This window comes from Triturus cristatus, chromosome 11 (assembly GCF_964204655.1).
Source record: "Triturus cristatus chromosome 11, aTriCri1.1, whole genome shotgun sequence".
In the NCBI taxonomy this organism is placed as follows: domain Eukaryota; kingdom Metazoa; phylum Chordata; class Amphibia; order Caudata; family Salamandridae; genus Triturus; species Triturus cristatus.
The window spans coordinates 963,850,726-963,877,562 of NC_140594.1; the positions used below are offsets into that span (position 1 = coordinate 963,850,726).

Sequence of the window (26,837 nt, forward strand, 5' to 3'; positions counted from 1 at the left end):
GAGCGCACATGGACAACCTCAGAGTGAGGGGTCTATGGGCTCCAGCAGACGCGGTCCGCCACATCAACTACCTCGAGTTGAAAACGATACTGTTAGCCCTGAAGGCATTCCAGAGATGTGAGAAAGTGGCTCTGTATATACTGTTCCCTAATAGGTACAGGGTGTACAGAGTCCACAGTCCCCCAGAGGCTGATAGAGGTCAAAGTTAGGTATGACCTTACTCTCAAAAGTGGTAGCTTGGTCGAGCAGTAAGGCAGTACCAGAGGACAGTGTAAAGCATTTATTGTACACACTCAGTCAGCAAATGGTTTCACACACTCAATAACTGAACTCTAGGCCAATGATTTGTATATATAAAATATATCCTTGTTTTATTTTTAGAACCACAAAGGGGGTAAAAATATACTTTCTCAGAATGAGAGGTTGAATATAAATACTTTTGTTTTAAGCAATAAATTTGTGTAAACAGTCACAGTTGGTTGCAATAAACAATCCTATTTCCTAAACATAACAATGCATTGAGCTCAATGGTAAATTCAGGTTATTTGTAATAAATTACTTTTCAGATTACTTTTGGAATTCCAGGTCTGGCTCCTAGAACCAGCCTGGGGTCAGTATTCAGAATCAAGTGATGAAAGTCGACTTAATAACTGTAATGATTTTTAAATAATATTTAGCTATTTCAAAAGTTAGCACTTAGAAAATATTTCACAGAAAACATTCAATGGATCTCTATGGCAAGAAATTCAAATTGCAGGTAGAGTACTTTATCGTTACTTTAGTAATCCAGGACTGGGTGCCTAGACCCAGGACTGGGGTCCTTATCAAAAGCAGGTAAGTAATTTCGTTTGCAGAAATGGTACGATTTTAAAAGAATATTTCAAATTTGCAAAAGTAGACACTTAGAAGAAATTTCACAGAAAAGCAGACAATGGTTTCCTATGGGAGAAAAATGAGTTAGAGGTAAGTATAGTTGTGAACACTTTTCAGAGTCCGGGCTGGGCACCAAGATCCAGCACTGGGAGCTCACCTAGGAGCAGGTGAGTAAATTCGTTTTTGTCACTTGGCTGATTTTTGGTGAATTTTTGCAGTTTTGAAAAGTTCACACTTAGAAGATTTTTGAAGAAAAAGCCAGTCAATGTTACCCTATGAGGAAAATGAAGTTAGCGGTTTAAGGGTAAGTACTCGACTGGTAGTGTTGAAATTCCGGGCATGGACTCAGGGGTCCCCCAGTGTCAGGTAGGTACAGTTGGTTCACCCTCAGCGGTTTCAGGACGGCCGGGTGCAGAGAGAGTTGGGCCCAATGTTATCCTATGAGGGATAGGGGGGCCTTGGTTGGTGGCTGCTGTCTGGCAAGCCACGCGGCTGTGGGAGCTGGGCTCCTGGTCACTTACTCAGGGCAAGTGGGGAAGTAGGTTAGTGTAGAGAGGGCACTGCCAGGGCCACTCGGGCGGCTGGGTGCAGGGTGCTTTTGAGCCTTAGGGCGCTCAATGGAAATCAATGGGAATGTTCCGGTTTGGAAAGAGGCTGCAGGCTCGGGGACGAGGATGTTTCAGGTGCCACCACCACTTCGAGAGGTAAGTTGGGTAGTTGTAGGTTAGGTGGGTACCCCGGGATTGGGCACAGGGGGTCGCAGGGCGCCGGGTGCAGGGGTGCCTTTTGACGTCGGGAATCTTACCCTCTGGTTGATCGCGGCTGGGGTGGCACTTGGTTCTGAGGCTGCAGGCTTCTTCCGGGATGTCGAGGGGGGTCCTTGGGTGCCGGACTCTGGGTCACAGTCGCCGTGGGGTCGTCCTCTGGGTCTTTGTCCACTCCGGCACTAGCCAGGCTTGGCTGGTGCAGAGTGTGTTGGGTCCGCGGTCCCGGGCTGGTGCCAGGGATAGCAAATAGGTTTCTTGAGTAGAGCCTCTACTCGTGGGAGTCCCAGGGGCTTAGAGCTAAAAGGTAGCCAGGTCCTCCGGGGTTGGTGAGGTTGCTGGCCACGTGGGATGCCGCGCTGGTGCAGGTTCGAGAGTCGACAGGCCGGTAGGGCTGGGGCCAAAGCAGTTGGTGTCTTCTTCTCTTTTTAGCAGCTGCAGGGCAGGTCTTTGTTCTTCTTGCTCTTCTTGTCGTTTTCTATCTGGAATCTAAGGAAGGAAGGTTCAGGGGGCCCCTAAATACTAGATTTAGGGGCGTTACAGGTAGGTGAAGGCCAGGGACCAATGGGTCCTTGTCCTGGGGTGGGTACACCCCCTATCCTGCCTCTCTCCTGTGGGAGGGGGGCAGTAGCCTAATCCTGATAGGGTAGGGCCTCCCATCTTCAAGATGGCGAGAGCCCGGAGATGTGCTTCACCTCGCCTCCCCCACCTGAGGGGTGGGGTGGGCAGGCTGGCACATCCCCTGTCCTTGTATGGGGTTTCCGGCCAAGCTTCCCGCCAGAGTGGGGGGTTGCAGTGGCCTGGGGAAACTCCAACTGGCGGCATGCCTTTGAAGCTTCCCTTTGCTCATCCTGGGGGAGGAGATTTCTCACCTCACCCAGGATGTGCATTGTTGCAGGCCCGGGAGAGCAGGGGCTCTCCCACCCAGGGGTCCAGCAACGTGTCTGCTGTGTGGCAGCCTGGGCAGCCTCAGAGCAGACGTGGATTGTAAGTTAGCTGTAAGGGGGCATCTTCTAAGATGCCCTCTGGGGTGCTTAGTACATTAAATCCTACACTGGCATCAGTGTGGGTTCAATGTGCTGAGAAGTTTGATACCAAACTTCCCAGGCTTCAGTGTTGCCAATATGGTGCTGTGGAGCTCGTGTTTGACAAGCTCTCAGCACCATGTATTCTTAAATGACAGCACTGCACTTACAGTGCCCAGGAATGGACCCGGGTACTGTAGGGGCACAGGGCTCCTGCTCCTGTGCCCACACCATAGGCGTAATGCACCCAGCTAGAGGGGTGGCTGACATATGCCTTGGCAGTGTAGGTGATGGGCATGGTACACAGTGATGTGTGCCATGTCGACTCTTTGTTTTGTCCTGCACCCAGACACTCAGCCTGCAAGGGCAGTGTGTGTGTAAGGGTACAGGGCCTCTGAGGGTGGCACAATGAGTGCTGCAGCCCTTAGAGGCCTTCCCTGGTCACAAGGCCCTGGGTACCTAGGGTACCATTTACTAGGGGCTGACATGTGGCTAGGGTTTGCCAATTTGGAGTTTGTGTGGTTTAAGGAAGGAACATAGGCCCTGGGCACCTGATTGGCAGGAACCCAGGGTACACTCAATCGAAGTACATTCAGCAATTTAGCAAAAAGTGGGGGCATACCATGCAAGAAAGATGGCACTTTCTCACAAGAGACACCTGTTCGGCCAGAGGGTGTTGGTACAGACAGACAACACCACGGCGATGTTCTACATCAACAAACAAGGGGGGACACAGTCGTTTCCCCTCTCATCCCTAGCTCAGGAGATTTGGAGATGGGCCATACCTCTCAAGATAGATCTACTGGCAATTCACCTACCAGGGAAGGACAATGTGGAGGCAGACTGGCTGAGCAGACAGACCTCAGCATCGCACGAGTGGGAGCTCAATGGCCAGGAAACGGAGAAAATCTTCCACAGATGGGGGACTCCCACAATAGACCTATTTGCAACACGCCACAATGCAAAATGCCAAAGCTTCGCGTCCAGGCAACCAGATCAGCAATCCAAGGGAAATGCCCTATGGATAAGCTGGTGGAGGACATTTGCCTACGCCTTTCCACCGATACCCCTGTTGCACAGAGTGCTCGACAAGTGCAGAACCAGCAACATGACTCTGATCCTGGTGGCTCCACAGTGGGCGAGGCAGACATGGTTCTCACAGATTCAAGAAATGGCGCAAGGCAATCCGTACAGGTTCGAGAGGAGAAAAGACCTGCTCTCAATGCAAAACGGGGAGGTCCTGCACCCAGAGCCAGAGACACTCAACCTAGCAGCATGGCTCCTGAAGACCTAGAGTTCGCACACCTAAGGTTACCTCAGAGCACTATGCGAGTGCTACGGGAGGCAAGGAAACCTACTACAAGAAAGTGCTACAGCGCAAAGTGGAAGAGATTCACGGTGTGGTGCAGGAAAAAGGGCCTGCAAAACAGAATGACAAGAGACTCAACTGTGCTGAGGTACCTCACACACCTTCTAAAGAGTAACCTCTGCTCGAGCTCCCTAAGGGTACACCTAGCAGCGATCGTTGCCTACACCAGAGGTGAGAAGGGTGGAAGTTTCTTCACCTCGCAGGTGGTGAAGAGATTCATGGAGGGAGCCAAAAGAATGGCACCCCCGAAAAGGTTGCCGCCGCCGGCATGGAATTTAAACGTGGTTCTGACGGAGCTCATGAAGGCGCCGTTTGAACCCATTCACAAGGCCACTCTACAAATGTTGACGATGAAAACTGCCTTTCTAGTGGCCATAACCTCACTACGCAGGGTGAGCGAGCTTCAAGCACTAACGCTACAGGAGCCCTACATTCAAATTCACAAAGACAGGGTAGTCCTGAGGACGGACCCACACTTCATGCCCAAGGTAGTGTCGGCGTTCCACATGAATCAGAGTATCCAGATACCGAGTTTCTTCCAAAACCCGACTACAAACGCAGAAAAGGCCCTGCACACCCTCGATGCCAGAAGAGCGGTGATGCACTACATTGAAAGAACCAAGGAACTCAGGAAGTCGAAGCAGCTGTTTGTGTCCTTTGCTACTAGCTTCATGGGTAGACCAGTGACCAAGGGCACCATCGCTAGGTGGATTGCCCTCACTATTCAATTCTGTCACAAACAGGCTGGACAGGAGCTAACGGAGGGGCCCCAAGCTCACTCCACAAGGAAGAAGGGGGCCACAGTTGCCTTCCTGGCAAACACGCCCATCCAAGACATTTGTCTCGCAGCAACTTGGGCATCTGTGCACACGTTCACAAAGCACTACTGCGTAGACATTCAAATGAATAAGGAAGCACAGGTCGGACAGAAGGTGCTACAACACATTTTCAACGACCAGCGATCATCTTCCACCCAGCCACCACAAAAATAGGGAAACCGCTACAAAGTCTATGCACAGCATAGTGAATCCAGAAAGATTCACGCTGCAAAACGAAAAGTTTCTTACCTGTCGGTGTAGTTTTGCAGCTTGAAGATCTTTCTGGATTCACTAGCGAACCCACCCACCTCCGCCAGGAAGATGAGGCTGGAGGAAGAGGGGGTGAAATGGATAGGATCAAAGAAGTGGAAACGTACAGAAATATGGACAAAAGGATTAATCAGTCGCCTAGGGTTAAAAAAAAAAAAAAAAAAAAACAGGGACAAAAGAACCCGAAGATGGCGCCCCAAAGGTGGGACTTCCGCAGGAAGCACGACGACGTCACGGGAGGTGCACCAAATGGTGGACGTCGACGCCCACCTGGGCTACAAAAAAACAAAAAAAAACAAAGAAAAGACTACGAATCCGGACCCAACCACAAGATCGCGGAATAATGCACAGCATAGTGAATCCAGAAAGATCTTCAAGCTGCAAAACTACACCGACAGGTAAGAAACTTTTCGTTTTCGATCACCCTCCTCGATGCGGATCCAACACAAATCTCAACACCTTCGATTTCGGTCGTCGATTGGCCGTTGGGCTTATCCGCTCCATCAGACCCTACAGCTAATGGAAAGAACTCCATTAAAAAAATGACCCGTGTGGTGCCAAATTCCCACACACTGATCTCCATGAGGTTTGTATCCTTTGCCTCTCTCCAGAACACGAGGACAAAGATTGCCCGGCCTGTGCTTCATTCTGATCGAAGAAAACCATATGTGATAGCCGGGCTAGACGTCTCGTAATGCCCGATCCACTACCTCTGTGCCGGAAGACATCTTCGATGCAGGCTCGATGCTCCCGAGGAACAAGAACCGGAAAATGAGGACGTCTCCGAGGCCGACTAATCAGAGGCCAAAGATCAGACGGTTACTCTAGGGCAATGAACCGTGAGTACCGACAGACACCCCTACCTCTTCCCAAAAACATAAGGCTCCTGTAAGAAAGTGGCTCTGTATGTACTGTTCCCAAATAGGTACAGTGTGTACAGACTCCACAGTCCCCAGAGGTTTGGCAGAGGTTAAAGTTAGATATAACCTTACTCTCTAAAGCGGTAGCTTGGTCAAGCAGTAAGGCAGTATCAGAGGACAGTGTAAAGCATTTGTTGTACACACTCAGTCAGCAAATGGTCTCACACACTCAAGAACTGAACTCTAGGCCAATGGTTTGTATAAAAAATATATGGTTGTTTTATTTTAGAACCAACAATAGGTATCAAATACACTTTCTCAGAATGAGATGCTTTAGTTAAATAGTTTGCAAGAGGCAGTTGACTTGAAATGCAATAGTTAGTTTGTTGCAATAGGCAACACAATTTCAAACACAATAATACATTGAGCTCAATGGGAATTTTAAGTTACATGCAATTGATTACTTTCAGGATTACTTTTCTAACTCCAGGACTGGATCCTAGATTCAGTCCCGGGACAGTTCTTGGAAACAAGTGAGTAAAAACGTTTTAGTTACTGTTGTGATTTTTAAGCAATATTTGCAACTTTAAAAGTTGACACTTAGGAACTTTTTCTGATCAAATTACCAATGTTATCCTACGGAAGGAAGTTTGTAAGTCCGGTAAGTGGGCTTATGGGTACTTTTTCTAGGTCAGTGTTGGATCCTGGATCCAGCACTAGTGTACCACCTGTAAGCAGTTGAGAAACTGCGTTTAAGTTATACAGGCGATTTTTAAGGAATATTTATAAGTTTGAAAAATCGAAATTTCACAGAAAAACAGTCGATGGTTTCCTATGGAAGAAAATTCAAGTTACGGGTAAAGTATGTTCTCATTACTTTTGTAATCCAGTGCTGGGCTCCTAGGCTCAGTACTGGGGCACCTATCTAAAACAGGTAAGTAATTACGTTTTCAGTTGTTACGATTTTTTAAAGCATATTTGTAGTTTGCAAAAATCGACACTTAGAAGAAATTTCACAGAAAAACAGTCAATGATTTCCTATGGAAGAAAATTGGGTTACTGGTAAGTACGGTTGTGAATATTTTTCAGGGTCAGTGCTGGGTATCAAGATCCAGCACTGGGATCTCACCTAATAGCAGGTGAGTGTTTTCGTTACTCGGCTGATTTTTGGTGAATATTTTAAGTTTTGAAAACTCCACACTTAAAAGAAACCAGTCAATGTTACCCTATGGAGAAAATTGAGTTATCGGCTTTCAGGTAAGTACTCGACTGGCAAAGTTAAGGTTCTGGGCACAGACTCAGGGGTCTCCCAGGGTCAGGTAGGTACAGTTGTTACACCCTCAGTGGCACAGGGGCAGCCGGGTGCAGAGTGAGTTAGGCCCAATGTTATCCTATGGGAGGCAGGAGGGCCTTGGTTGGTGGCTGCTGACTAGCAGGCCACGCGGCTGTGGGAGCTGGGCTCCTGGTCACTTGCTCAGGGCAAATGGGGAAGTAGATAGGTGTAGAGGTTACACTGCCAGGGCCACTCGGGCGGCTGGGTGCAGGGTTCTTTTGAGCCTTCGGGTGCTCAATTGATTTCAATGGGAAAGCTCCGGTTTGGAAAAAGACTGCAAGCTCGGGGACGAAGATTCTTCAGATGCCACCACCCCTTCGAGAGGTAAGTTGGGTAGTTGGAGGATAGGTAGGTACCCAGGAGTTGGGCACAGGGGGCCGCAGGGCGCCGGGTGCAGGGGTGCCTTTTGGTGTCGGGAAATCTTACCCTCTGGTGAACGCGGTTGGGGGCGGAGGTACCTGGTTCTGAGGCTGCAGGCGTCGTTAGGAGCATCGAGGGAAGTCCTTGGGTGCCGGACTTGGGGTCACAGTCGCCGGGGGGTCGTCCTCATGGTCTTTGTTCACTCCGGCACAGGCCAGGCTTGGTGGGTGCAGTGTGTGCAGGGTTCGCGGTTCCGGGCTGATGCCAGGGATTAGAAGTTATTTTTGAGTAGATCCTCAGGTGCTTAGAGCCAAAAGGTAGCCAGGTCCTCCGGGGTTTGTGAGGTTGCTGGCCACAAGAGGTACCGGGTTGGAGCAGGAGCAGGTTCGAGGGTCGACAGGCCGGTAGGTCTGGGGCCAAAGCAGTTGGTGTCTTCCTCTTCTTAGCAGGTGCAGGGCAGGTCTTCTTTCTTCTTGCTCTTCTTTGTAGTTTAGAATCTGGGAAGGAAGGTTCAGGGTGCCCCTGAATACTAGATTTAGGGGTGTTACTGGTAGGTGAAGGGCAGGGACCAATGGGTCCCTGTCCTGGGGTGGGTACACTCCCTGTTCTGCCACTCCTGTGGGAGGGGGGCAGTAGCTTAGTTCTGATTGGGTAGGGCCTCCCATCTTCAAGATGGCGAGCGCCCGGAGATGTGCTTCACCTCGCCTCCCCACCTGAGGGTTGGGGTTGGCAGGCTGGCACATCCCCTTTCCTTATTTGGGGTTTCCGGCCAAGCTTCCCCCCAGAGTGGGGGTTGCAAGTGGCCTGGGGAAGCTCACAGAGGCGGCATGCCTTTGAAGCTTCCCCCTGCCCTTGAAGCTTCCCCCTGCCCATCCTGGGGAAGTAGATCTTGCACCTCGCCCAGGATGTGCATTGTTGCAGACCCAGGAAAACAAGGGCTCTCCTACCCAGGTGTCTTTTGGTGTCGGGAAATCTTACCCTCTGTTGATCGCGGTAGGGGGGGGGCACCTTGTTCTGAGGCTGCAGGCTTCTTCAGGAGCGTCGAGGGAGGTCCTTGGGTGCCGGACTCGGGGTAACGGTCGCCGTGGGGTCCTCGTGGTCTTTGTTCACTCCGGCACTGGCCAGGCTTGGCTGGTGCTGGGTTCGCGGTTCTGGGCTGCTGTCAGGGATTAGGGGTAGGTTTTGAGTAGAGCCTCTACTCATGGGAGTCCGAGGGGCTTAGAGCCAAAAGGTAGCCAGGTCCTTCGGGGTTTGTGAGGTTGCTGGCCACAAGAGATGCCGGGTTGGAGCAGGAGCAGGTTCGAGGGTCGACAGGCCGGTAGAGCTGGTGCCAAAGCAGTTGGTGTCTTCCTCTTCTTAGCAGCTACAGGGCAGGTCTTCTTTCTTCTTGCTCTTCTTTGTATTTTGGAATCTGGAATCTGAGGAAGGAAGGTTCAGGGTGCCCCTAAATACTAGATTTAGGGGCGTTACAGGTAGGTGAAGGGCAGGGACCAATGGGTCCCTGTCCTGGGGTGGGTACACCCCCTATCCTGCCTCTCTCCTAAGGGAGGGGTGCAGTTGCCTAGTCCTGATAGGGTAGGGCTCCCCATCTTCAAGATGGCGAGAGCCCGGAGATGTTTCACCTCGCCTCTCCCACCCGAGGGGTGGGGTTGGCAGGCTGGCACATCCCCGGTCCTTATTTGGGGTTTCCGGCCAAGCTTCCCGCCAGAGTGGGGGGTTGCAGTGGCCTGGGGAAGCTCACAGAGGCGGCATGCCTTTGAAGCTTCCCCCTGCCCATCCTGGGGGAGGAGATTTAGCACCTCGCCCAGGATGTGCATTGTTGCAGGCCCAGGAGAGCAGGGTCTCTGCCACCCAGGGGTCCAGCAACATGTCTGCTGTGTGGCAGCCTAGGTAGCCTCAGAGCAGACGTGGATTGTAGGTTAGGTTTCAGGGGGCATCTCTAAGATGCCCTCTGGGGTGCTTGGTACATTAAATCCCACACTGGCATCAGTGTGGGTTTAATGTGCTGAGAAGTTTGATACCAAACTTCTCAGTCTTGCCATTATGGTGCTGTGGAGTTTGTGTTTGACGAGCTCTCGGCACCATGTACTCTTAAATGGCAGCACTGCACTTACAGTGCCCAGGAATGGACCTGGGTACTGTAGGGGCACAGGGCTCCTGCTCCTGTGCCCACACCATTGGCATAAGGCACCCAGCTAGAGGGGTGGCTTATGTATGCCATGGCAGTGTAGGTGATGGGCATGGCACACAGGGATGTGTGCCATGTCGAATTTGTTTTGTCTTGCACCCAGACACCCAGCCTAAATATCTACGGTTTGTAGTGGACAGACAGCACTACCAATTCAAAGTCCTCCCGTTCGGAGTGAATACAGCACCCCGAGTTTTCACAAAATGTCTCGCAGTAGTCGCAGCTCATTTGCGCAGACAACACATTCACGTGTTTCCTCATCTCGACCACAGGCTCATAAAAGCCAAGTCTCACACACTGTGTTCACAATACACACAGAACAATCCAGCTGCTCCACGACTTGGGATTCACAATAAACCTACCCAAGTCACACCTTCAACCGTCTCACATCATTCGGTATCTAGGTGCCACAATAGATACCTCAAAAGCCCTTGCATACCCCAATCCAGTCAGGATAGCCAGCATGCAAGCTCTCGTATCAAAATTCCAACCTCAGCACTCCCTTCCAGCTCGAGTGTTCATGCAGGTAATGGGTATGATGGCCTCTTGCATCCTCATTGTTCCTTATGCAAGACTTCAAATGCGTCCCCACAGGAATGTTTAGCACATCAGTGGAACCAAGCTCAAGGTCAGTTAACAGATCTGGTGTTGATGGACAGCCGCACACATCGCTCTCTGCAGTGGTGGAACACAAAAGCTATCCAAAGGGCGGCCATTCCTCGACCCGGTTCCACAAATAATGTTCACCACAGACGCATCGCTCACTGGATTGAGAGCTCATTTCCAAAACCAAACTGTTCAGGGTATATGCACTCATCAACAAAAACAACTCCACATAAATCACCTGGATGTACTTGCAATCTTTCTAGCACTAAAGTTCTTTCAACTTTTGCTACTAGGCAAAGCTGTCTTGCTCCGTACAGAGAACATGACAGCGATGTATTACATACAAAAGCAGCTTTCGCAACTAGCACAAAGCATATGGAGATGGGCCATGCCTCAATCATTTCCCTCCTCCCAGAACATCTACTAGGAGTACACAATCAGTTTGCGGATCTACTCAATCATCAAACACAGCAGATCCACGAATGGGAACTTCATCCTCAAGCTCTTCTTTCATTCTTTTCACATGTGGGGTCATCCAGACCTAGATCTGTTCGCCACACACCAAAACACAAAATGCCCAAGCTTCGCCTCCAGGTATCCACACCCATTGTCCAAAGGCAATGCTCTATGGATGAACTGGTCAGGCACATTTGCACACACTTTTCCGCCTCTCCCGCTCATTCTGTTACTGGTTCGGAGGCTCAAATAACACTCCCTCACAATGATCCTAGTTGCTCCAACATGGGCACACCAACCATGGTTCACAACCCTGTTCGAACTTTCAGTAGTGCCTCATCAAAAGCTCCACCTCTTCCCCAAATTCCTCCCTCAGAACCATGGAGAGATAAGGCACCCAGATTCCAATCAACTCAATCTTGCGATCTGGATTCTGAAGTCCTACAGTTTGGCTACCTTAATCTCCAGACTGCATGAACATCATTAAGGAGGCTAGACGTCCTACTACTAGAGCATACTATGCAGCAAAGTGGAAGCAATTGGTCATTTAGTGTACAAATAACAAAACCAATCTGCTACATGCTTCCATCCAAAATATTATCTGTTAGATCTACAACAGTGTAACCTAGCATATACATCTATATGGTTACATCTTGCTACAATTGCTGCTTACCTCCAAAACAGACATTTGTCGTTGTTTTGCATACCCGCTATCAAAGCGTTTATGGAAGTACTTAAAAGAATAATGCCACCTGCACGGCCTACTCAGGCATAGCACTTACTGTTCGCTGCTACACCAACATCCGGAGAGGTCAGGGAACTGCTATCCTGTCCAAGTGACGCTCTCCATATCTGTCCCAAGTCGCTATTGTGGTCCCAGGTCGAAGGCTGTGGGCCTTCCGATCCGCCTGCCGGAGCGTCCTGCTGGGTTTTCTACTCTCGGGCCGATTCCTACACTTTTCCGCGATCTTCGTACCAGCCCAGATCAGCGCTGCACTCACCAGTGTTCAGTGGGAGGGAGACGTCGCTGTACAACCAGAGATTTCAGCCTTCGGGTGGGGGGCATCCGAATCCTCCGGTCCCGACGGCACCCTCAGTGGGCAGCAATCATCTGTGGAGGCAAAAGCGGCCGACCCGAGCCACTTCCCTCGTGGCGTTATTCAGCAGGATTACTTCTGTGGCGCCGACCTTTGACACCAGTTTTCCATTGGTGAATCGTCAATTCCGGTGAGCCCCAGGAGGTCAATTTCAGTGGCGGGTCTGTCTTGGTTCCACCGCTCACCCACCTCTGTCAGCTACCTCCAATATCTAACTGCGCATTGCAGCCGCCGCCCTCTCTGTAGTCTGGGCTCCCGCTCCAGAGACGCTGCCCAAAAGCACGGCAGCCATGGCGACTGAACAGCTTTCTTATCCCCAGAGCGTCTTACCGGGTTGGTGGGGGTCCGCTAAACAGCTGTGAGGGTCAGATGGCCCCGTATCAGTTGGGGTATTGTCAGGATTCTGGGCCCGGTCCGGAGCTCGGCTACAACATGTCCGCCAATGGTTGGCGGTTAGCCACGCCCCGCAGGGTACTGATCTCTTTTTGTGTTTCTTTGGGGACCGGGCCGCTGTCTTCTGGAGTTCTTGGTCTTTAGGGAAGGCAGGCAGTCCTCCAAGGGTTGTGGAGGTAGCTGGGCTTGCAGGACTAGTCCCTTTTTGGAGCGGGTTTCTTCGAGGGCTGCAGGCCGGTAGGGCTGAGGTCAAGTCAGTTGTTGTCTGGAGTCTTCATTACTGCAAGGCTCTTTGGTCCTTCTTTAGTTCTCCAGGATACTGATGATCAAGGTTCAGGGGTGCCCCTAAATACTCAATTTAGGGTAGTTACAAATACTGGCAGGTAGTCGCCAATGGGCTACTTACCTTTGGGATGACTACACCCTTTATATGTCCACTCCCTTTGGGTAGGGGGCATAGCCCTATTCCTATTGGCTAAAATCCTCACAACCAATATGGAGTCTTTTCAAAGAAGGTGACTATTTTAGCTCAGGACACCTTAGGGGTGGTCCTTGCTGGGAGGGGGATACACCTTTCCTGCGTACTAATTTTTCCTCCTTCTTTGCTGCTAAAAGAGGGGTTTGGTTGGGGGGGGCATCTCCACTAGCTGGAGAGGCCCTGGCTAGCGCAACGAAGGGAAGAAGCCTTTGAGGCTCACTGCCTTTGCATGCTTTTCCTGCATGGGGGTAGGTGTGCAGCACCTCCACCCAGTGCATGCTTTGTTTGACCCACAAGACTTCCACCTCAGGTGGTCAGAAACATGTCTGTAAGTGGCAGATTAGTGTTGACCAGTCAGCAACACACTAGTGGTTGGGTCGGTTTTCAGGGGGCACCTCTGAGGTGCCCTCTGAGTGCATTAAATATTGGATCCAACACTGGCATCAGTGTGGGCTCATTAATCTGAGATGTATGGTGAAGCCATCATGGAGCTGTGGAACTGGTATTGACAAGCTCCCAGCCCAAATATTCGATGTGGCTTCACTATGCACTTAAAATGCCTATAAATAAATGTACACACTATAGGGGCATATCTGCTCATGCAGTTATGCCCTCAGCAGCGGTATATAGTGCACCCTGCCTTAGGGCTGTGAAGCCTGCTTTAGGGGTGTCTTACCTATGCCTCAGACAGTGCTGACACACAAGGATATGTGCCAGGTCGAGACTTCACTTTTAGCTGCACGCAGAACACACAGGCTGCATTGTGCATGTGTTTGGTGATGGGGTCTCTTAGGCTGGCACAACACCTGCTGCAGCCCTTAGAGACCCTCTCTGGTCACAATGCCCTTGGTACCACTGGTACCTTTTTACCTTTATTAGTGGGCCAGAGGTGTGCCAATTGTGAAAACAAAGGTACAGTTTTGGAAAAGAACACAGGCACTGGAAACCTGATTAGCAGGCCCAGTCAAAGTTGCAGTCATAGGCAAAGTTGCATTCATAAGCAATAGGTGGTGGGTAACCATGCCAAATAGAGCACTTTGCTACACATGCGCAGCCAGTGAACATCGTCTCGTTCAGTCTCCACCTCCTGAGATGCACTCAACATCTCTCCACGCTGGGTGAAAAGGCTCTACAAAAAGCCTGTAGTGTAGAGCTTGGACTCTACTCCCCGTCTGGGGCTACGCCAAGATCACCATCGCCAAAGCCATCCACACCACCTGCGTTCTCTCTGGCTTCTCGTTCTCCTCCGGGGCGAGTTGTCCCTGCTCCTAGAGCCCCAAGACGATCCAGGACACCTCTGAGAAATAGATCAAGGTCCAGGACAACAAGGACCAGATCCACCTCAACATCCCAGAGGTCTCACCGATCCCGGCATCGTAGACTTGGGTCTCCTACATTGTCTACCACCTCTAGGTTTTCAGTGAGGGACTACTCGCCCACTCTAACGGACACTCCACCAGCAAGAGAATCCCCAATAGATGACTTAACCACATTCAATGACGTGTTGGTTAGAGGCGTGGCTAAGTTGAGCATTGACATCCCAGCAACGACAACATCTTCATCAGTCATGTTTGCGACTTTGCATAATAGGGCAGCATCAAGACCACTGCTCCCTCTGTTCCCAGGCCTTCTCGTACCGGCATTGGAACTTTTCCTTTCTCCGGACTCCCTGGGAGTGACTCCATCACGGATCCTTAAAGTATAAGCTCCAGTCCATTAACCATTATTCCTGACGAATGACCTACCACCAGACTCCATTATAGCCGCTGTAAGAAAAACACACTCTGTAGCTGCCTCGTCACGCGTGCCCCCAGATAAGGACAGCAAGGAGATGGACACTTTGGGGGAAAAAGATGTGACATGGCTGCTTCTTTGGTGAAGGTTGGCTAGCTCATCTGCCTTACTGGTGAGATATGACGGGTCTCTTTGGGACTCTTTTTCCCGGTTCACAGAAAGATTACCAAAGGAAGATAGAAAGGACTCCCAAGAGATCCTACATGAAGGGGGCCTGTTCTGCATCCAGGTTATTAGTGCTTCAGAGGATGCATCAGACCTCGCTGCACATGGGTATTCCCACAGAGTATGTGCCAGAGGATCCTCCTGACTTTGCCACACAGGCCTCACATCGGAGCCACAGCAGTGAATTCTCAACCTTCCATTTACTCAAACTAACTCTTTGGCGCACACATAGATGACGAAATGGCCAAAATGGAAAGAGCTGTGGGTCTCATCAGGCACCTGGACGAGTGCCTCCTCCCCATCTCAAACAGAAAGACATTATCAGATATGCATCAAGACCTTGCAAATGTGGGTCTCTAGATCCGGTGGTGTCTGTTCTGAGATTGATGTCCTCTTGTATTTTCATCAATTTCTCTCCCCCCCCCCCCCCCCCCCCCCCCCCCCATGCCAGGCTGCATGTGAGTTGTGGTTGGCACTCAACCTTGTGGTTTCTTTTTTGTTGTTGCTAGTAGTAGTATAGTTAATCAGTATATTGTATTGTAATTGCATTTATATAGCGCTTACTACCCCTGATGAGCGTCAAAGCGCTTTTTCGGCAAGTAGTACGCTACTCCGGGGCCCATAGAGGATTAGTGTTGAATTATTATAAGGGGTGGATAGGTTAGTCAGTTATTTGGAAGGATAGAGGGAAAAAAAAGGTTGGTATTTATATAGCACTTGTTACCCCTGATGGGGTGTTGAAGCACGCTACTCCGGAAACCCATAAAGGATTAGTGCTGAATTAGTATGGTGAAATATGAAAGTAATTTGAGTGGTGGATATTAGTTAGTTATTTGGAGTGAGAAGGGTAGCAGAGGGATAAAAGGGAAGAAAGGTTTGCGTTCATGTAGTACCGGTTACCCCTGATGGGTGTTGAAGCGCTTTTCTGGCGATTAGGACGCTACTCCGGAACCCATAAAGGATTAGTGTTGAAAATTAGTATAGTGAAGTATGAAGTAATTTGAGTGGTGGATATGTTTAGTTATTTGGATAGGGAAGGGTAGGTTGCTGGAGAGAAGAGGGAAAGAGGTTTGTATTTATATAGCGCTTGCTACCCCATGACGGAGTTTTGAAGTTCTTTATTGGCGAGTAGGACGCTGCTCTGGAACCCATAAGGATTACTGTTGAATTAGTATGGCGAAATATGAAAGTAATTTGAGTGGTGGATATGTTAGTCAGTTATTTGGATTGAGAAGGGTTGGGGAGGGGTAGAAAAGGGAAAAAGGTTTGTATTTATATAGCGCTGGTAACCCTGATGGGGTGTTGAAACGCTTCATTGGTGAGTAGCACGCTACTCTGGAACCCATAAAGGATTAGTGATGAATTAGTATAGTGGAATATGGAAATTGAGAAGTGAATGTCTTAAGTCTGTGTTATTTTGATTGAAAAGGAGAGTGGAGGGACAGAAGAGTGAGTTGTTTTTTTTTTAAATTATTTTTTGAGTTCATAGCAGTAGGCTTTTGGATGAGTAAAAGGGGTTTTGAGGGGGAAAAGTCAGAGGGGAGAGTTTATAAATGTTTGGGAGGATCGGTATAGTAAACAAGCATTTGCAATGCAAGAGGTCTTGCATTTACGCCAGTTTAAGCTATTGGCATTGTAAATGACTGCCTTTTATTTGTTTTAAAAACAAAAACAAAAATACAAGGCATTATTTGCAATGTCAATAGGTCAAATGCGAGACATATCGCATTGCAAATGCTTGTATTATGATGCACATGTGAAATGAGCGCGAGGACCCTAGTAGTGTGGTAGTATGGACCACGGGCAAAGCGTCCTGTCTTTTCTCTCCTCGCAACAGAGGAGCACGTGAAGCGAAACAAACTTGTGACGAAGAGGATTTCACGGTCAAACAAGTCAGCCCGCCAGGTTTTAGTCACGGTATTTCTGCTTCCTACTTTTATATTTACAGCAAACTAATTTTGGAAGGGGGGGCGGACTGTAGTAACCAAAATAAGGCTAAAATGACAAATTGTTTTCAGGCACTAAAGTTTGTGCCGAGTCTGCCGTCAGGAGCCGTGCGCAGGCAAACAGTGTGCGTGCAAACAGGGAGGGAGGGAGGGAGGGAGTGAGTGGCCGAGCCGTAGCTCGTGCACATCTCCTGTCCTTGTGCTAATGCTGCCAGCCGTGTGCGTGCCATGTCCTGCACCCATTCGGCACAGAAAGCGGCAACAATAGATCTTGCCATGGCGAGCTGCGCGCATGCGCTGCATCGCTAGGCGAGACCTAAAAAGAGGTGTCATGATGCAAAGGGGGTAGAGTAGGAGAGTCTAGAAAGGGTTATTTTGGGATCATAGTAGTGGTATGGGGTTTGGGATAAATGAGAGAGTAGATGTAGAAGTGGCTGAAGTGTCACCCCTGTTCTTGCAATTAAAACTGCATCAACAGCGTATGCTAGAATTGGTGTGACAGTGGAGCCAAACTTAGGAACATCTGGGGTTACTCCTTGGAGGGCAGCCTCAACTCAATTTGTATATGCGGAGAATAAAAAGGGGGCAAGGACGCACCCCTGCTTGACACCTCTTTCAATCTTAAAAGGCCGTGTTAATTCTCTCTCTTTTCCAAATCTAACACGAGCAGAGGCGTTGGGGTACATTGAGCTATAGATATCAGATTCCATCAACAGTGTTACCTTCAGCATTGCTCAGTGCCAAGGTGGCATCCAGTCATGGTTAAGAGAATCTGCTGACCCATCTCGTGCACCATTTTACCCTTTCAGCCCTCAACCATAGGCATGACTTTGTAATCACCCCCTAGTGAATGGAATCTACCCTCAGTGTTTGAAATCCGATCTGGTTTTACCACTGCTGACTCGTCCTCCCCTTCAATCACCCAGTTATAGTATATAGTATTAACCCCTTTTTTCCCCACATCCGCAATCTCTAGTGGAAAAAACATTACACGCATTATATTTCTGATGGGCCATGAAGTACTACTAAGTGTACTTTTTCCATGAGAAATACAAAGCTTCCCCGCAGCTATATCTTGCAATTTCTACATTGAAAGCATACCTAACAATTTGGATTGCCATACATTCAGTTCTGTTTGCCAAAGCCAACAGAGCACTGCATAACGCACATCACATTCCTCTCGTTTTAAATATGCCACAATGAAAATTCGTAAGGCTGCTCCCTGACCTCAATCCACACATTTGCTTCATGCTTGTGAGCGTGGGGATTCGGTGGGCTGGAAAAGCAGGCAAGGAGGCCGTATATAGTGTGCAATAGTCTACTTTATTGTGCCCAAGGCACGTCGTGCAATAGGAAAGTACACAGGTCTAAGCAGGAGGATAACGTAGAGACGATGATGGGCCCGTCGGTTGCGGTCGTTGTCACCGAAGCTCTTCTGCCGTCCAGGCCGCCGCCGTCGATCACAGGTAGGAGGTTGGATGGCACCTCGGAGGGCAGTGAGACAAAACACAGAAGGAGCCGTTAGTCCTGCGGGCGCTCTATGTCGCTGCCGTAACCGTCACCAGGAGTGATAAAGGAGGAAGGGAGCGTGAGGAAAAGGGACGGGGAGGAAGAGGGATAAGTTGAAGAAAAGAGGGGTGTTCGAAAAAGGGTTGTGCGGGGTATTATTTACAAAGTGTGAGATGCTGTACAACGGCTACTGATAGGTCCTACCAGGGTGCAGGGGGTGCCTAAAGGAGAGAGACTCTATACATCTATCTACAGAGAGACTATGGTACATACGGGCACTTAGGGTGCTATACCGAGGGAAAACTGGTACTCACGGGCTCCGCCGTAACTCTCATCCGAGTTACGGCCGCTCTTCAGCCTCCTCCGGGGGACTCCACCAGTCTTCGGACCACTCTTCTGGTTCGCCGCTCTCGTCCTCTCCTTTCGTCGTATCTCCTGCTGAACTCTCCTGCCACGATCCTCCGACGCCTTCTGCCTCCCGTCTTCCGGCTTTTCTGTCTCTGGCGGGGAACGGGGAGGAGGGACTTCCGGGAGCCAGGGGTTGTCCTTCCGGTGGGTCGTCGTTCGGGATGGGCTCCTGTAATAGAGAGAGGGGCGGGGTTCCTGGGGTCACCGAGGCTGTGGTTGAAACCCTGGATGGAGCGCCCGGGCCGGGAGGATTGAGCGGAAGGGATACCCCGGACAGGGTGAGTAGGGGTGGCAAGACCTGAGGGAGGGAGTCTCCGTCACAATGCTATTTTGCAGACATTCACATTGGACGAGATTTCTTTTACCACCTGTGATTAAAACCTTGTTCCACATGCCTTCCACCCCTGCTCTTAAGCCACTGCATTAGTTGTCTGGGTACAGCTATTCAGTCTGAGCAGGGCATGTGAGCTATTCTTACACATGCTACAAACATAGAACGTTACCTGTTAACATCGGTTTGCAGCTTGTAGTGCTGTGGATTCACATGCCCTATCCACCTTCCTGGTGGCGAGCACAAAGTAATACATGTAAACAGGGATATTTGTGCATATCCTAGTATTACCAAAACTTACTAATGCATCTTGTTTACACATACGTATCCATGGCTGACATTGGGTGGGCACCGCTCCCCGTGGGTAAAGTGTCTTGAAGGATGGTTTCTTAGTGCATAGCAATGTGCGTGATTGGTTGCCTTTCAGGCCGACCTGATACAGTTTAAGAATGTACGGACAAATGTGCTACACTACTTACAGGTTGGCGCAAGATGCTTGCGATGTCTCCACTGCCATATATGTACTTTTTTTTTTTTTTTTTTACTTATTTTTTTGCCATTTTTACATTATACACATTGTACATCATATAGGTCTTTCAGATAGTTATAACAGATTGTACATTCAGTAGTGGTACACATCAACTGCATATATCAGTGATACGTCATCGGAGAACTTAACCCACGTACAGACTTGATATGAGGTGTATACCCCGTTGTCTCAGGTTCCAGATATGGCACAGAACACTGCCATATATGTACTTAATGTGATTAATGCAATATGTAATCCATTGCTCCTTCTAATGAAAAACATTTAATAAAGGTTGTTTGCAGTTGTCTATTCTCTCAGTTTCAGCAGTAATGCAGGCTCTTTATGTACCTCCAAATTAAATATTTTGCAATAGAAAAAAAAAATAAAAAAAATAAATAAAGGTTGTTATAAAAAAACGTATCCATGGCTGGGGGGATGCGTTTTTAGGTGAATTGTGTCCGGGCCCCTGTGGGTTTCACTAGAGGGACCATGAGGCACCTCGAAATAGAAATATCCTGTAAGAAAAAAAACAGATATAATGTTCCAGGCACAGCACTAGAAAGCAGGATTAAGCCCAGCGAATGAATTTACATTACCACCGACTGCAAACTGATTGTTATATGTAAGCAGTGCTTTTCTTTTCATTCTCTTAGTTAGGAGCCTTGCGTGAAATATTGAATTTTCAACATGAAGATTTTGCAAAAGTTATTGAATGAGGATAAGGACCATCGTGGATAATTATTGCTACTGTTAAGTAACTTTTCATTCTGTCATGTTATTAGAAGTCTTTTAAGATTACTATGCCAATCAGTGTTCCTAAAAGGAAGAGTTGCCTTCGTTATTACTCTGGTTAAGTGTGTTGTAAGGACATTTTACATTTGTGTTATCTTTTTGTGTTCTGTAAATGATCTGTATTTTAAAATGTTTTGTTTCAATAGGATAAAAAATCAGTGGAAAGCACGTGCCTCTGTTTTGCAAGACTGGTGGACAATTTCCAGCATGAGGAGGTAATGCATGTCTAGCAGATCTCGACCATTCTGTTTACAGAACCAAGGGCCAGTATATTCCAATCACTTTAGATCGAGTTAAGTTTGTTATGCTTAATCGTAATGCTTAATTATGTTTAGTTTAGTAACTGTTTAGATAAAGCTTACAAACGGAGATCTAAAGTAAGAGCGCACATGTAGTTTTAAAATGTGGCCATTCGTACAGTATTAAGAAGATGGTTAATTCAAACCATCTAGATAGATGAATATAAAAATTAATGTTCACTATTGGACAACCTCAAATGTCACACAACTGTATGGCTTTCATGGCATTAATGTAATGTTCATGCCCTCACCCTTGAAGTGGCATATGCAAATAGAAAAGTTAGAAGTCGTATAGATGGGATTGTATATAATATTACTCTTAATACTATGAAAGAGAAGACTATGAATGTGGTATTATTTAGTAGTTTGTGTTATTTAATAGTTTTTTTCAATTTTTTGCATCTTATTGGTATAACTATTTTGAGGTTATAAACATTGCTTTTGGTGCGAAAATTACTGTTTGCATGGCATGTTAAGCTAGCTAGAAATTGTGAAGCTAAACCTAGCTTGTGAATTGTAGTACTTAAAAGTTTAAAAATTGTATTCATAACTATACTTGGATTTTTTTAACTGAAAGGTTTCCTAAACATGTATTCTGGGGTTATAATCAAATGTAACCATGCGTTCACCGTTAAGCTGGTTTTTGCAACGACCAAACAGATTCTGAAACTGCATCAGCCCTAACAAGTGCCCACATGCCTCCGTTGGTCCAAAAGCATTTGCCGTCAGTTGGGGAAGTTCACCATAAGGTTTCATGTGTTTGAAAGCCCAGTTTTGTGAAATAGTTTATTTTTTTCAAACCCCACTATGCCCTGCCAGCCTCCCTCAATTTGCATGCAACTCTAAAAAAAAAAAAAAAAAAAAAGAAAAAAAAATGTGATTCTCTGTTTAACTTAGTCCCCTTCCTCTGATGGATCTGCTCAAAACGTGCCATACTCAGAGGACTGAACGTGCAACATTTCATGTGGGTTTGTCACATGTCAGTTTTCATTAGATGTACACTTTTTGACCACTTTTTATCTGTTGCCCCGCTTGACAACTTCAAACATGCAAAAAAAAAGAAGGAAACTAAATATGCCTAACAGTGTTAAAGTTATAGGCACACCGTTCTAGGTATGTCCAGGTACGTCTATTTATTGACTGTTTCAAGCATATCCAAAATTGTTGGAAACACTAATTTTTCAAACTACAAAATACGTTCACACCAAACCGAGGGAATGCACTTCAGCCAAGTTCTTCTTTCATGTTAAGTTTTCTGTAATTTCGTTCAGCCTTTTCTTCTGTATAGCAGAGCAAACAAGCATTGGCATAGCCAGTAGGTCTCGCTTTTGGGACCTTATAAGTATTTAGTTATGCAACTGTTGCATGGCTAAATACTTATAAGGTCCCAAAAGCGAGACCTATTGGCTATGCAAAGCGGCCGTGCGGCCCCGAAATGATCGGGATCACGATCACGATCAAACATCAAAGCGGCCCTGCGGCTGCAAAAGTGAAAGTAATCGCGGTAAAGCGCGGCGCGCCCGCGCACATGCACTGTAGCTCTAGGCTGGCCTGGTAGCACTTTTTGGAGCCCTCTCAAGAAGTCTCGCCAGACCAGCGCATGCGCTGGGTCAGTAGAGACCTAAAAATACTATGTGAATTAAATTGTGAAAAGCCCCTTTTTAGGTCTCGCCTGACACAGCGCATGCGCTGGTCTGGCGAGACTTATTGAGAGGGCTCCAAAAAGTGCTACCAGGCCAGCCTAGAGCTACAGTGCATGTGCGTGGGCATGCGCGCCCCGCTTTATCGCGATTTACTTTCACTTTCGCGGCCGCACGGCCGCTTTGATGTTTGATCACGATCACTTTCGCGGCCGCTTGGCATAGCCAGTAGGTCTCGCTTTTGGGACCTTATAAGTATTTAGTTATGCAACTGTTGCATGGCTAAACACTTACAAGGTCCCAAAGGCGAGATCTATTGGCTATGCCAATGCTTGGTTTTTTTTCAGTAGCCATTGTTCAAAGTGCCACTTTTTGTCTATTTTCCAGTCAGATTAAACATAGTCCTTTCGTGATAAACCCTTGTTACGCTATATTTTTTTGTTATCCCTCACAAGAGCGGTGATGGATTGGTCAACCTTCGGACCGTTATTGTGCTGTGTTATCTAGTGTCGTTGTTTGTAGTTTTAGAGCTGATACTGATCCATTATCAGAACGGTTGTGACCAGCAGGACAGACGCCGGCACTTTTTACGTGTAACAGATGGTGTTGCCTGGAACAGTGGACTAGTATTAACTTGTTTTAAATGTAAGCATGCTATATTATCTTTTTTGTTAGTACATTACATAACGCCCTATCCCGTCCCTTTTTAAAATTTTTAATATATATATATATATAGTGTGTGTGCGTTCAATAGTGTGTGTGTGTGTGTGTGTGTGCGTGAAATGGTGTGTTTGTATGTGTGTGTTGGACTCGTTGTGTCCCGTGAGAGTGTGTACTTGTGATTTGCAGATGTGTCCGTATTATTTCACTTTTTTATGGAGGGAGGGTGAACATAGCAAGCAGCAGCACAGACAAGCTCGCCCCCGCCCCTCCCGAGAGCCTTAGCAGAGTTCCTGTAGATTATTGAGAGCTCGTTCTGCTGCACACACATCTCTAGGAAGGCTGCACGTCACAGGCATGAACATCATTGGGGCCGACCCAGCCTCTCGACCTTCTTGAGTCGGCAAGATGAGGACCACGGAACTGTCCGGTGATAGTGACACCTGTTACAGAAGCGTGCAAGTCAGCTGCGCAGTTTGTGAAATATGTGGTGTGAACGCTCAATGTGACGAGCGTAGGTGACGCCTGGTTCACTAGCCGGAGACACGACACGCGCTTTTGATACACAGAAGGTCGAGGGTGACTGCTGCTCGCACATCGAAACAGCATTTTATTTTATTTTAAGTATTTCTGAAGAGTATTATGCATTTTAGGAATCTCGATCCACACCAGCAACCTAAATTCGGATGATTTGGATAGAAGAAATCACCAGGTAGAGATTGTTCACAAGGGTTGAATGTGAGTACAGGCGCGTTCTGTTCAGGGGAGCAGTCTGACCTAAGCAGGCGGGCAACTAGAGCCAAATTTCGGGGGGGGGGGGCTGAAAAAGATTTCGGGGGGGGGGGGGGGGGGCTAAGTCTTCCAGCCATAGGCAGAGTGTCTGTAAGAAGGGGCGAAAACGCAACAAAAGCCTCATTAACGTGTAAATGGTCTTTTTAAAGACCCGTGAAGTACTCAGGTGCGGCTGCAATTAGACGGACGCCAGCCCGCGAGGCTGTCTCAGCCGGGCTGACACACATGACGGGGGGGGGGGGGGGGGGGCTGAAGCCCGGTGAGCCCAATGGGTGTTGCGCGCCTACAGGCGGGTGTTCTGTCCATTGCTGCGTTTTTGGTGCCTGCTGCACTTGAGAGCCACAGGACCACACAGACAGCAGCCCGCTGAGGGGAGGATCCGGGCAGGGCTTTAGATGCTGTGGAGAAGGTGTGGACGTTGGGGCTGAGGACATGAGCGGGGCAAGGTGCGGGTCTAGGTTTCATAACTTCTTCAAGCTTTGAATGCAATACATCTGCGTGATTTGTAAGAATGTAGGATGAGATGTGGAAAAGAAAGGGTAATCCCAGCAACTCTACTAGACAATGGCCGAGTCAGTCACCGTTTCCTGTATGAAAGAGTTTGACTTGAATTAGCTACCTATGTCAAATGCAATTTAAAGTCATGTTTCTTTGTAAATTCCAAATATGCTGCAGCAAGGATAACGTTTGTGCAGAGTGAAACAAGGACTCTATGGCTTGTGCTGATGGCATGCAGAAATGTTATCGGGTTTAATAAGATATGCGTCTAAGCGCCTAAAACTCGGTGGGTTTGCAGCACTACAATTCGAATCAAATATAGCCCTTTACCTTCACAGCGACCAATTCACACTGGCTCTGACATGCTGCTTGCAGCTGGGTCACTTCATACAACACAGCAGGACACACTGACATGCGATGTAAGCATTGTCATGTTACATGCCACAAACTCGGAAACAAAGCACAGTGACAGTGGCTCAAAAGGGGTGCAGAAAGGGGTCAGAAGGGCGCTGCTCGTCTCCGATGGCCAGTATGAAAAGAAGCCTCATTGCCCCCACCTAGGTTACCCGTATCGAGATGAGTGGTCTGTTTGGGCCTAAGATGCGTCACTCACAGTCGCGGGGCGTAGAGATCATTGGTGCAGCATGTGCAGTGGCACCGGGCCGAGATGAGCAGTTTGGGCCGAAGCGGTGTCTCTCACAGTCAGGGGTCGTAGATATCATTGATGCTGCAGGGGCAGTGGCACCGGGCAGCGATCAGTAGTCTGGGCCGAAGCTGTGTCTCTCACAGTCTGGGGGCGTAGATATCAATGGTGCTGCCGGTGCAGTGGCAACGGGCAAGGATGAGTTGTCTGTTTGGATCGAAGCTGTGTCTCTCACAGTCAAGGGGCGTAGATATCATTGATGCTGCAGGTGCAGTGGCACCGGGCCGAGATGAGCAGTTTGGGCCGAAGCTGTGTCTCTCACAGTCAGGGCTCGTAGATATCATTGATGCTGCAGGTGCAGTGGCACCGGGCAGCGATCAGTAGTCTGGGCCGAAGCTGTGTCTCTCACAGTCCAGGGGCGTAGATATCATTGGTGCAACAGGAGCACTGGCACCGGGCCGAGATGAGTAGGTGAAGGTGCATGGCCCCTATTAAAGTGAAACAGCGGCATGAAGGGCTTTTACAAAAAAAAGCATTTGTTTATCAACTTGACAAGCAGATGCTTTTTTTTTTTGTAAAAGCGCCCCAAACCGCACTTTCACTTTAATGGTGGCCAGACCCATTTCTTTAGACGCGGCTCGTCTAAAGAAAGGGGCGCAGCTGGCATTAAAGAGAAAGTGCGGCATGGGCGTTTTTACGAAAAAAATCTTTTGCAATGCAATAGGTCTTGCATTTGCAAGAGTTTAAGCTATTGGCATTGTAAATGACAATGCCGTTTACACATAACACATAAATTAATGACATTGCAATTTACAATGTCAATAGATCAAACTCTCGTAAATGCGAGACCTATTGCATTGCAAATGCTTGTCTTTTTTTGCCCCAGTGCCTCTTTTCTAGGCTACCTCATGACGTATCTGCTCAATTCTTGCCATGACAAATCTAAATCGGATGAACTGTGTTGAAAAGTTTTTCACAGATTTGTCGAATGCTCACCAAATTTATTAAGAAATCAAGAAGAGCCGTTTCAGGAGCCTCTTACCTAACGTAACTACAAACTGGCTATCAGAGTATTCTTCTGCATATATATTTTAAATGCAGATCAATAATGCAAGCAATCTCATTCGAAATTTACGGGATTTCCTTTGTTTTACTTAAATAATGCAACCTATTAAACACAAAATACTCTACTGCAAACATTGTAGCACTAAATGTAATCTTGCTTCGATTTTGTAAAATAAATCTTGAAAAACAGTAAGAGCAGTTGTAGCTAGTTAAGCAGTGTGTGTAAGGAGCTTTTATTTGACACTGCTCCATTAAAGAGACCAGCAGCTTTCATATCCTATTATACCTTGTACTGGTTGTATTTTTCTTATCGATGCACCTAATTGTTGGATGGCAAAAAACAAGTTGATTTCTGCGTATTCATAAAAGTATAAACCAAATAAACAGTTAGGCAGTTTAGTATAATATGAGTGTTAAAAAAAAACCTGAATATATTTAAAATTCACATCCTAACACATTTGCCTGCTAATTAGCAATTAATCTGTATTCCCTCTCCTTTCCTTTAATAACAGTTGTTGTCAGGGTGAAACACTAGCAGATCCCAAATTAACCTGCACTTTACCACCTCGATAGCTTGACACAAAAACAGTCAGGCTTGGCTTAGATGCAACATGTAAAGCATTTCTCCAGCACTTCAAACAGTAATAAAATGAAAACACAACACCAGAAAAATCTTACACCAATTTAGAAAAAAACTGTGAAATGTAATAAATTGACATAAATCCAATCCTTAGAACTGGAGAGAGATAATTTCACAGATTTAGGTAAACCGTGCTTAAAAACAAAGTGCCACTTGCACCTATCTGTTCTTGCGAAACCAGGCGAAATGAACAAGTTCAGGCCATCATTGATGTAGCGTGGGCCAGATACATGGAC

At 47.8% G+C, this 26,837-nt stretch overlaps 1 protein-coding gene across 15 annotated transcripts in view; it reads left to right on the plus strand.

Moving 5' to 3' along the window:
• Positions 1-26,837, plus strand: part of TRIP12 (thyroid hormone receptor interactor 12) — a 1,120,962-nt gene that overhangs the window by 315,189 nt on the left and 778,936 nt on the right. For all 15 annotated transcript variants that reach the window (XM_085634980.1, XM_085634991.1, XM_085634979.1 and 12 more), the window contains one exon: positions 20,511-20,579. In XM_085634980.1, coding sequence (XP_085491106.1) covers positions 20,511-20,579 — 69 coding nt within the window. The remainder of the gene's footprint in view (positions 1-20,510; positions 20,580-26,837) is intronic.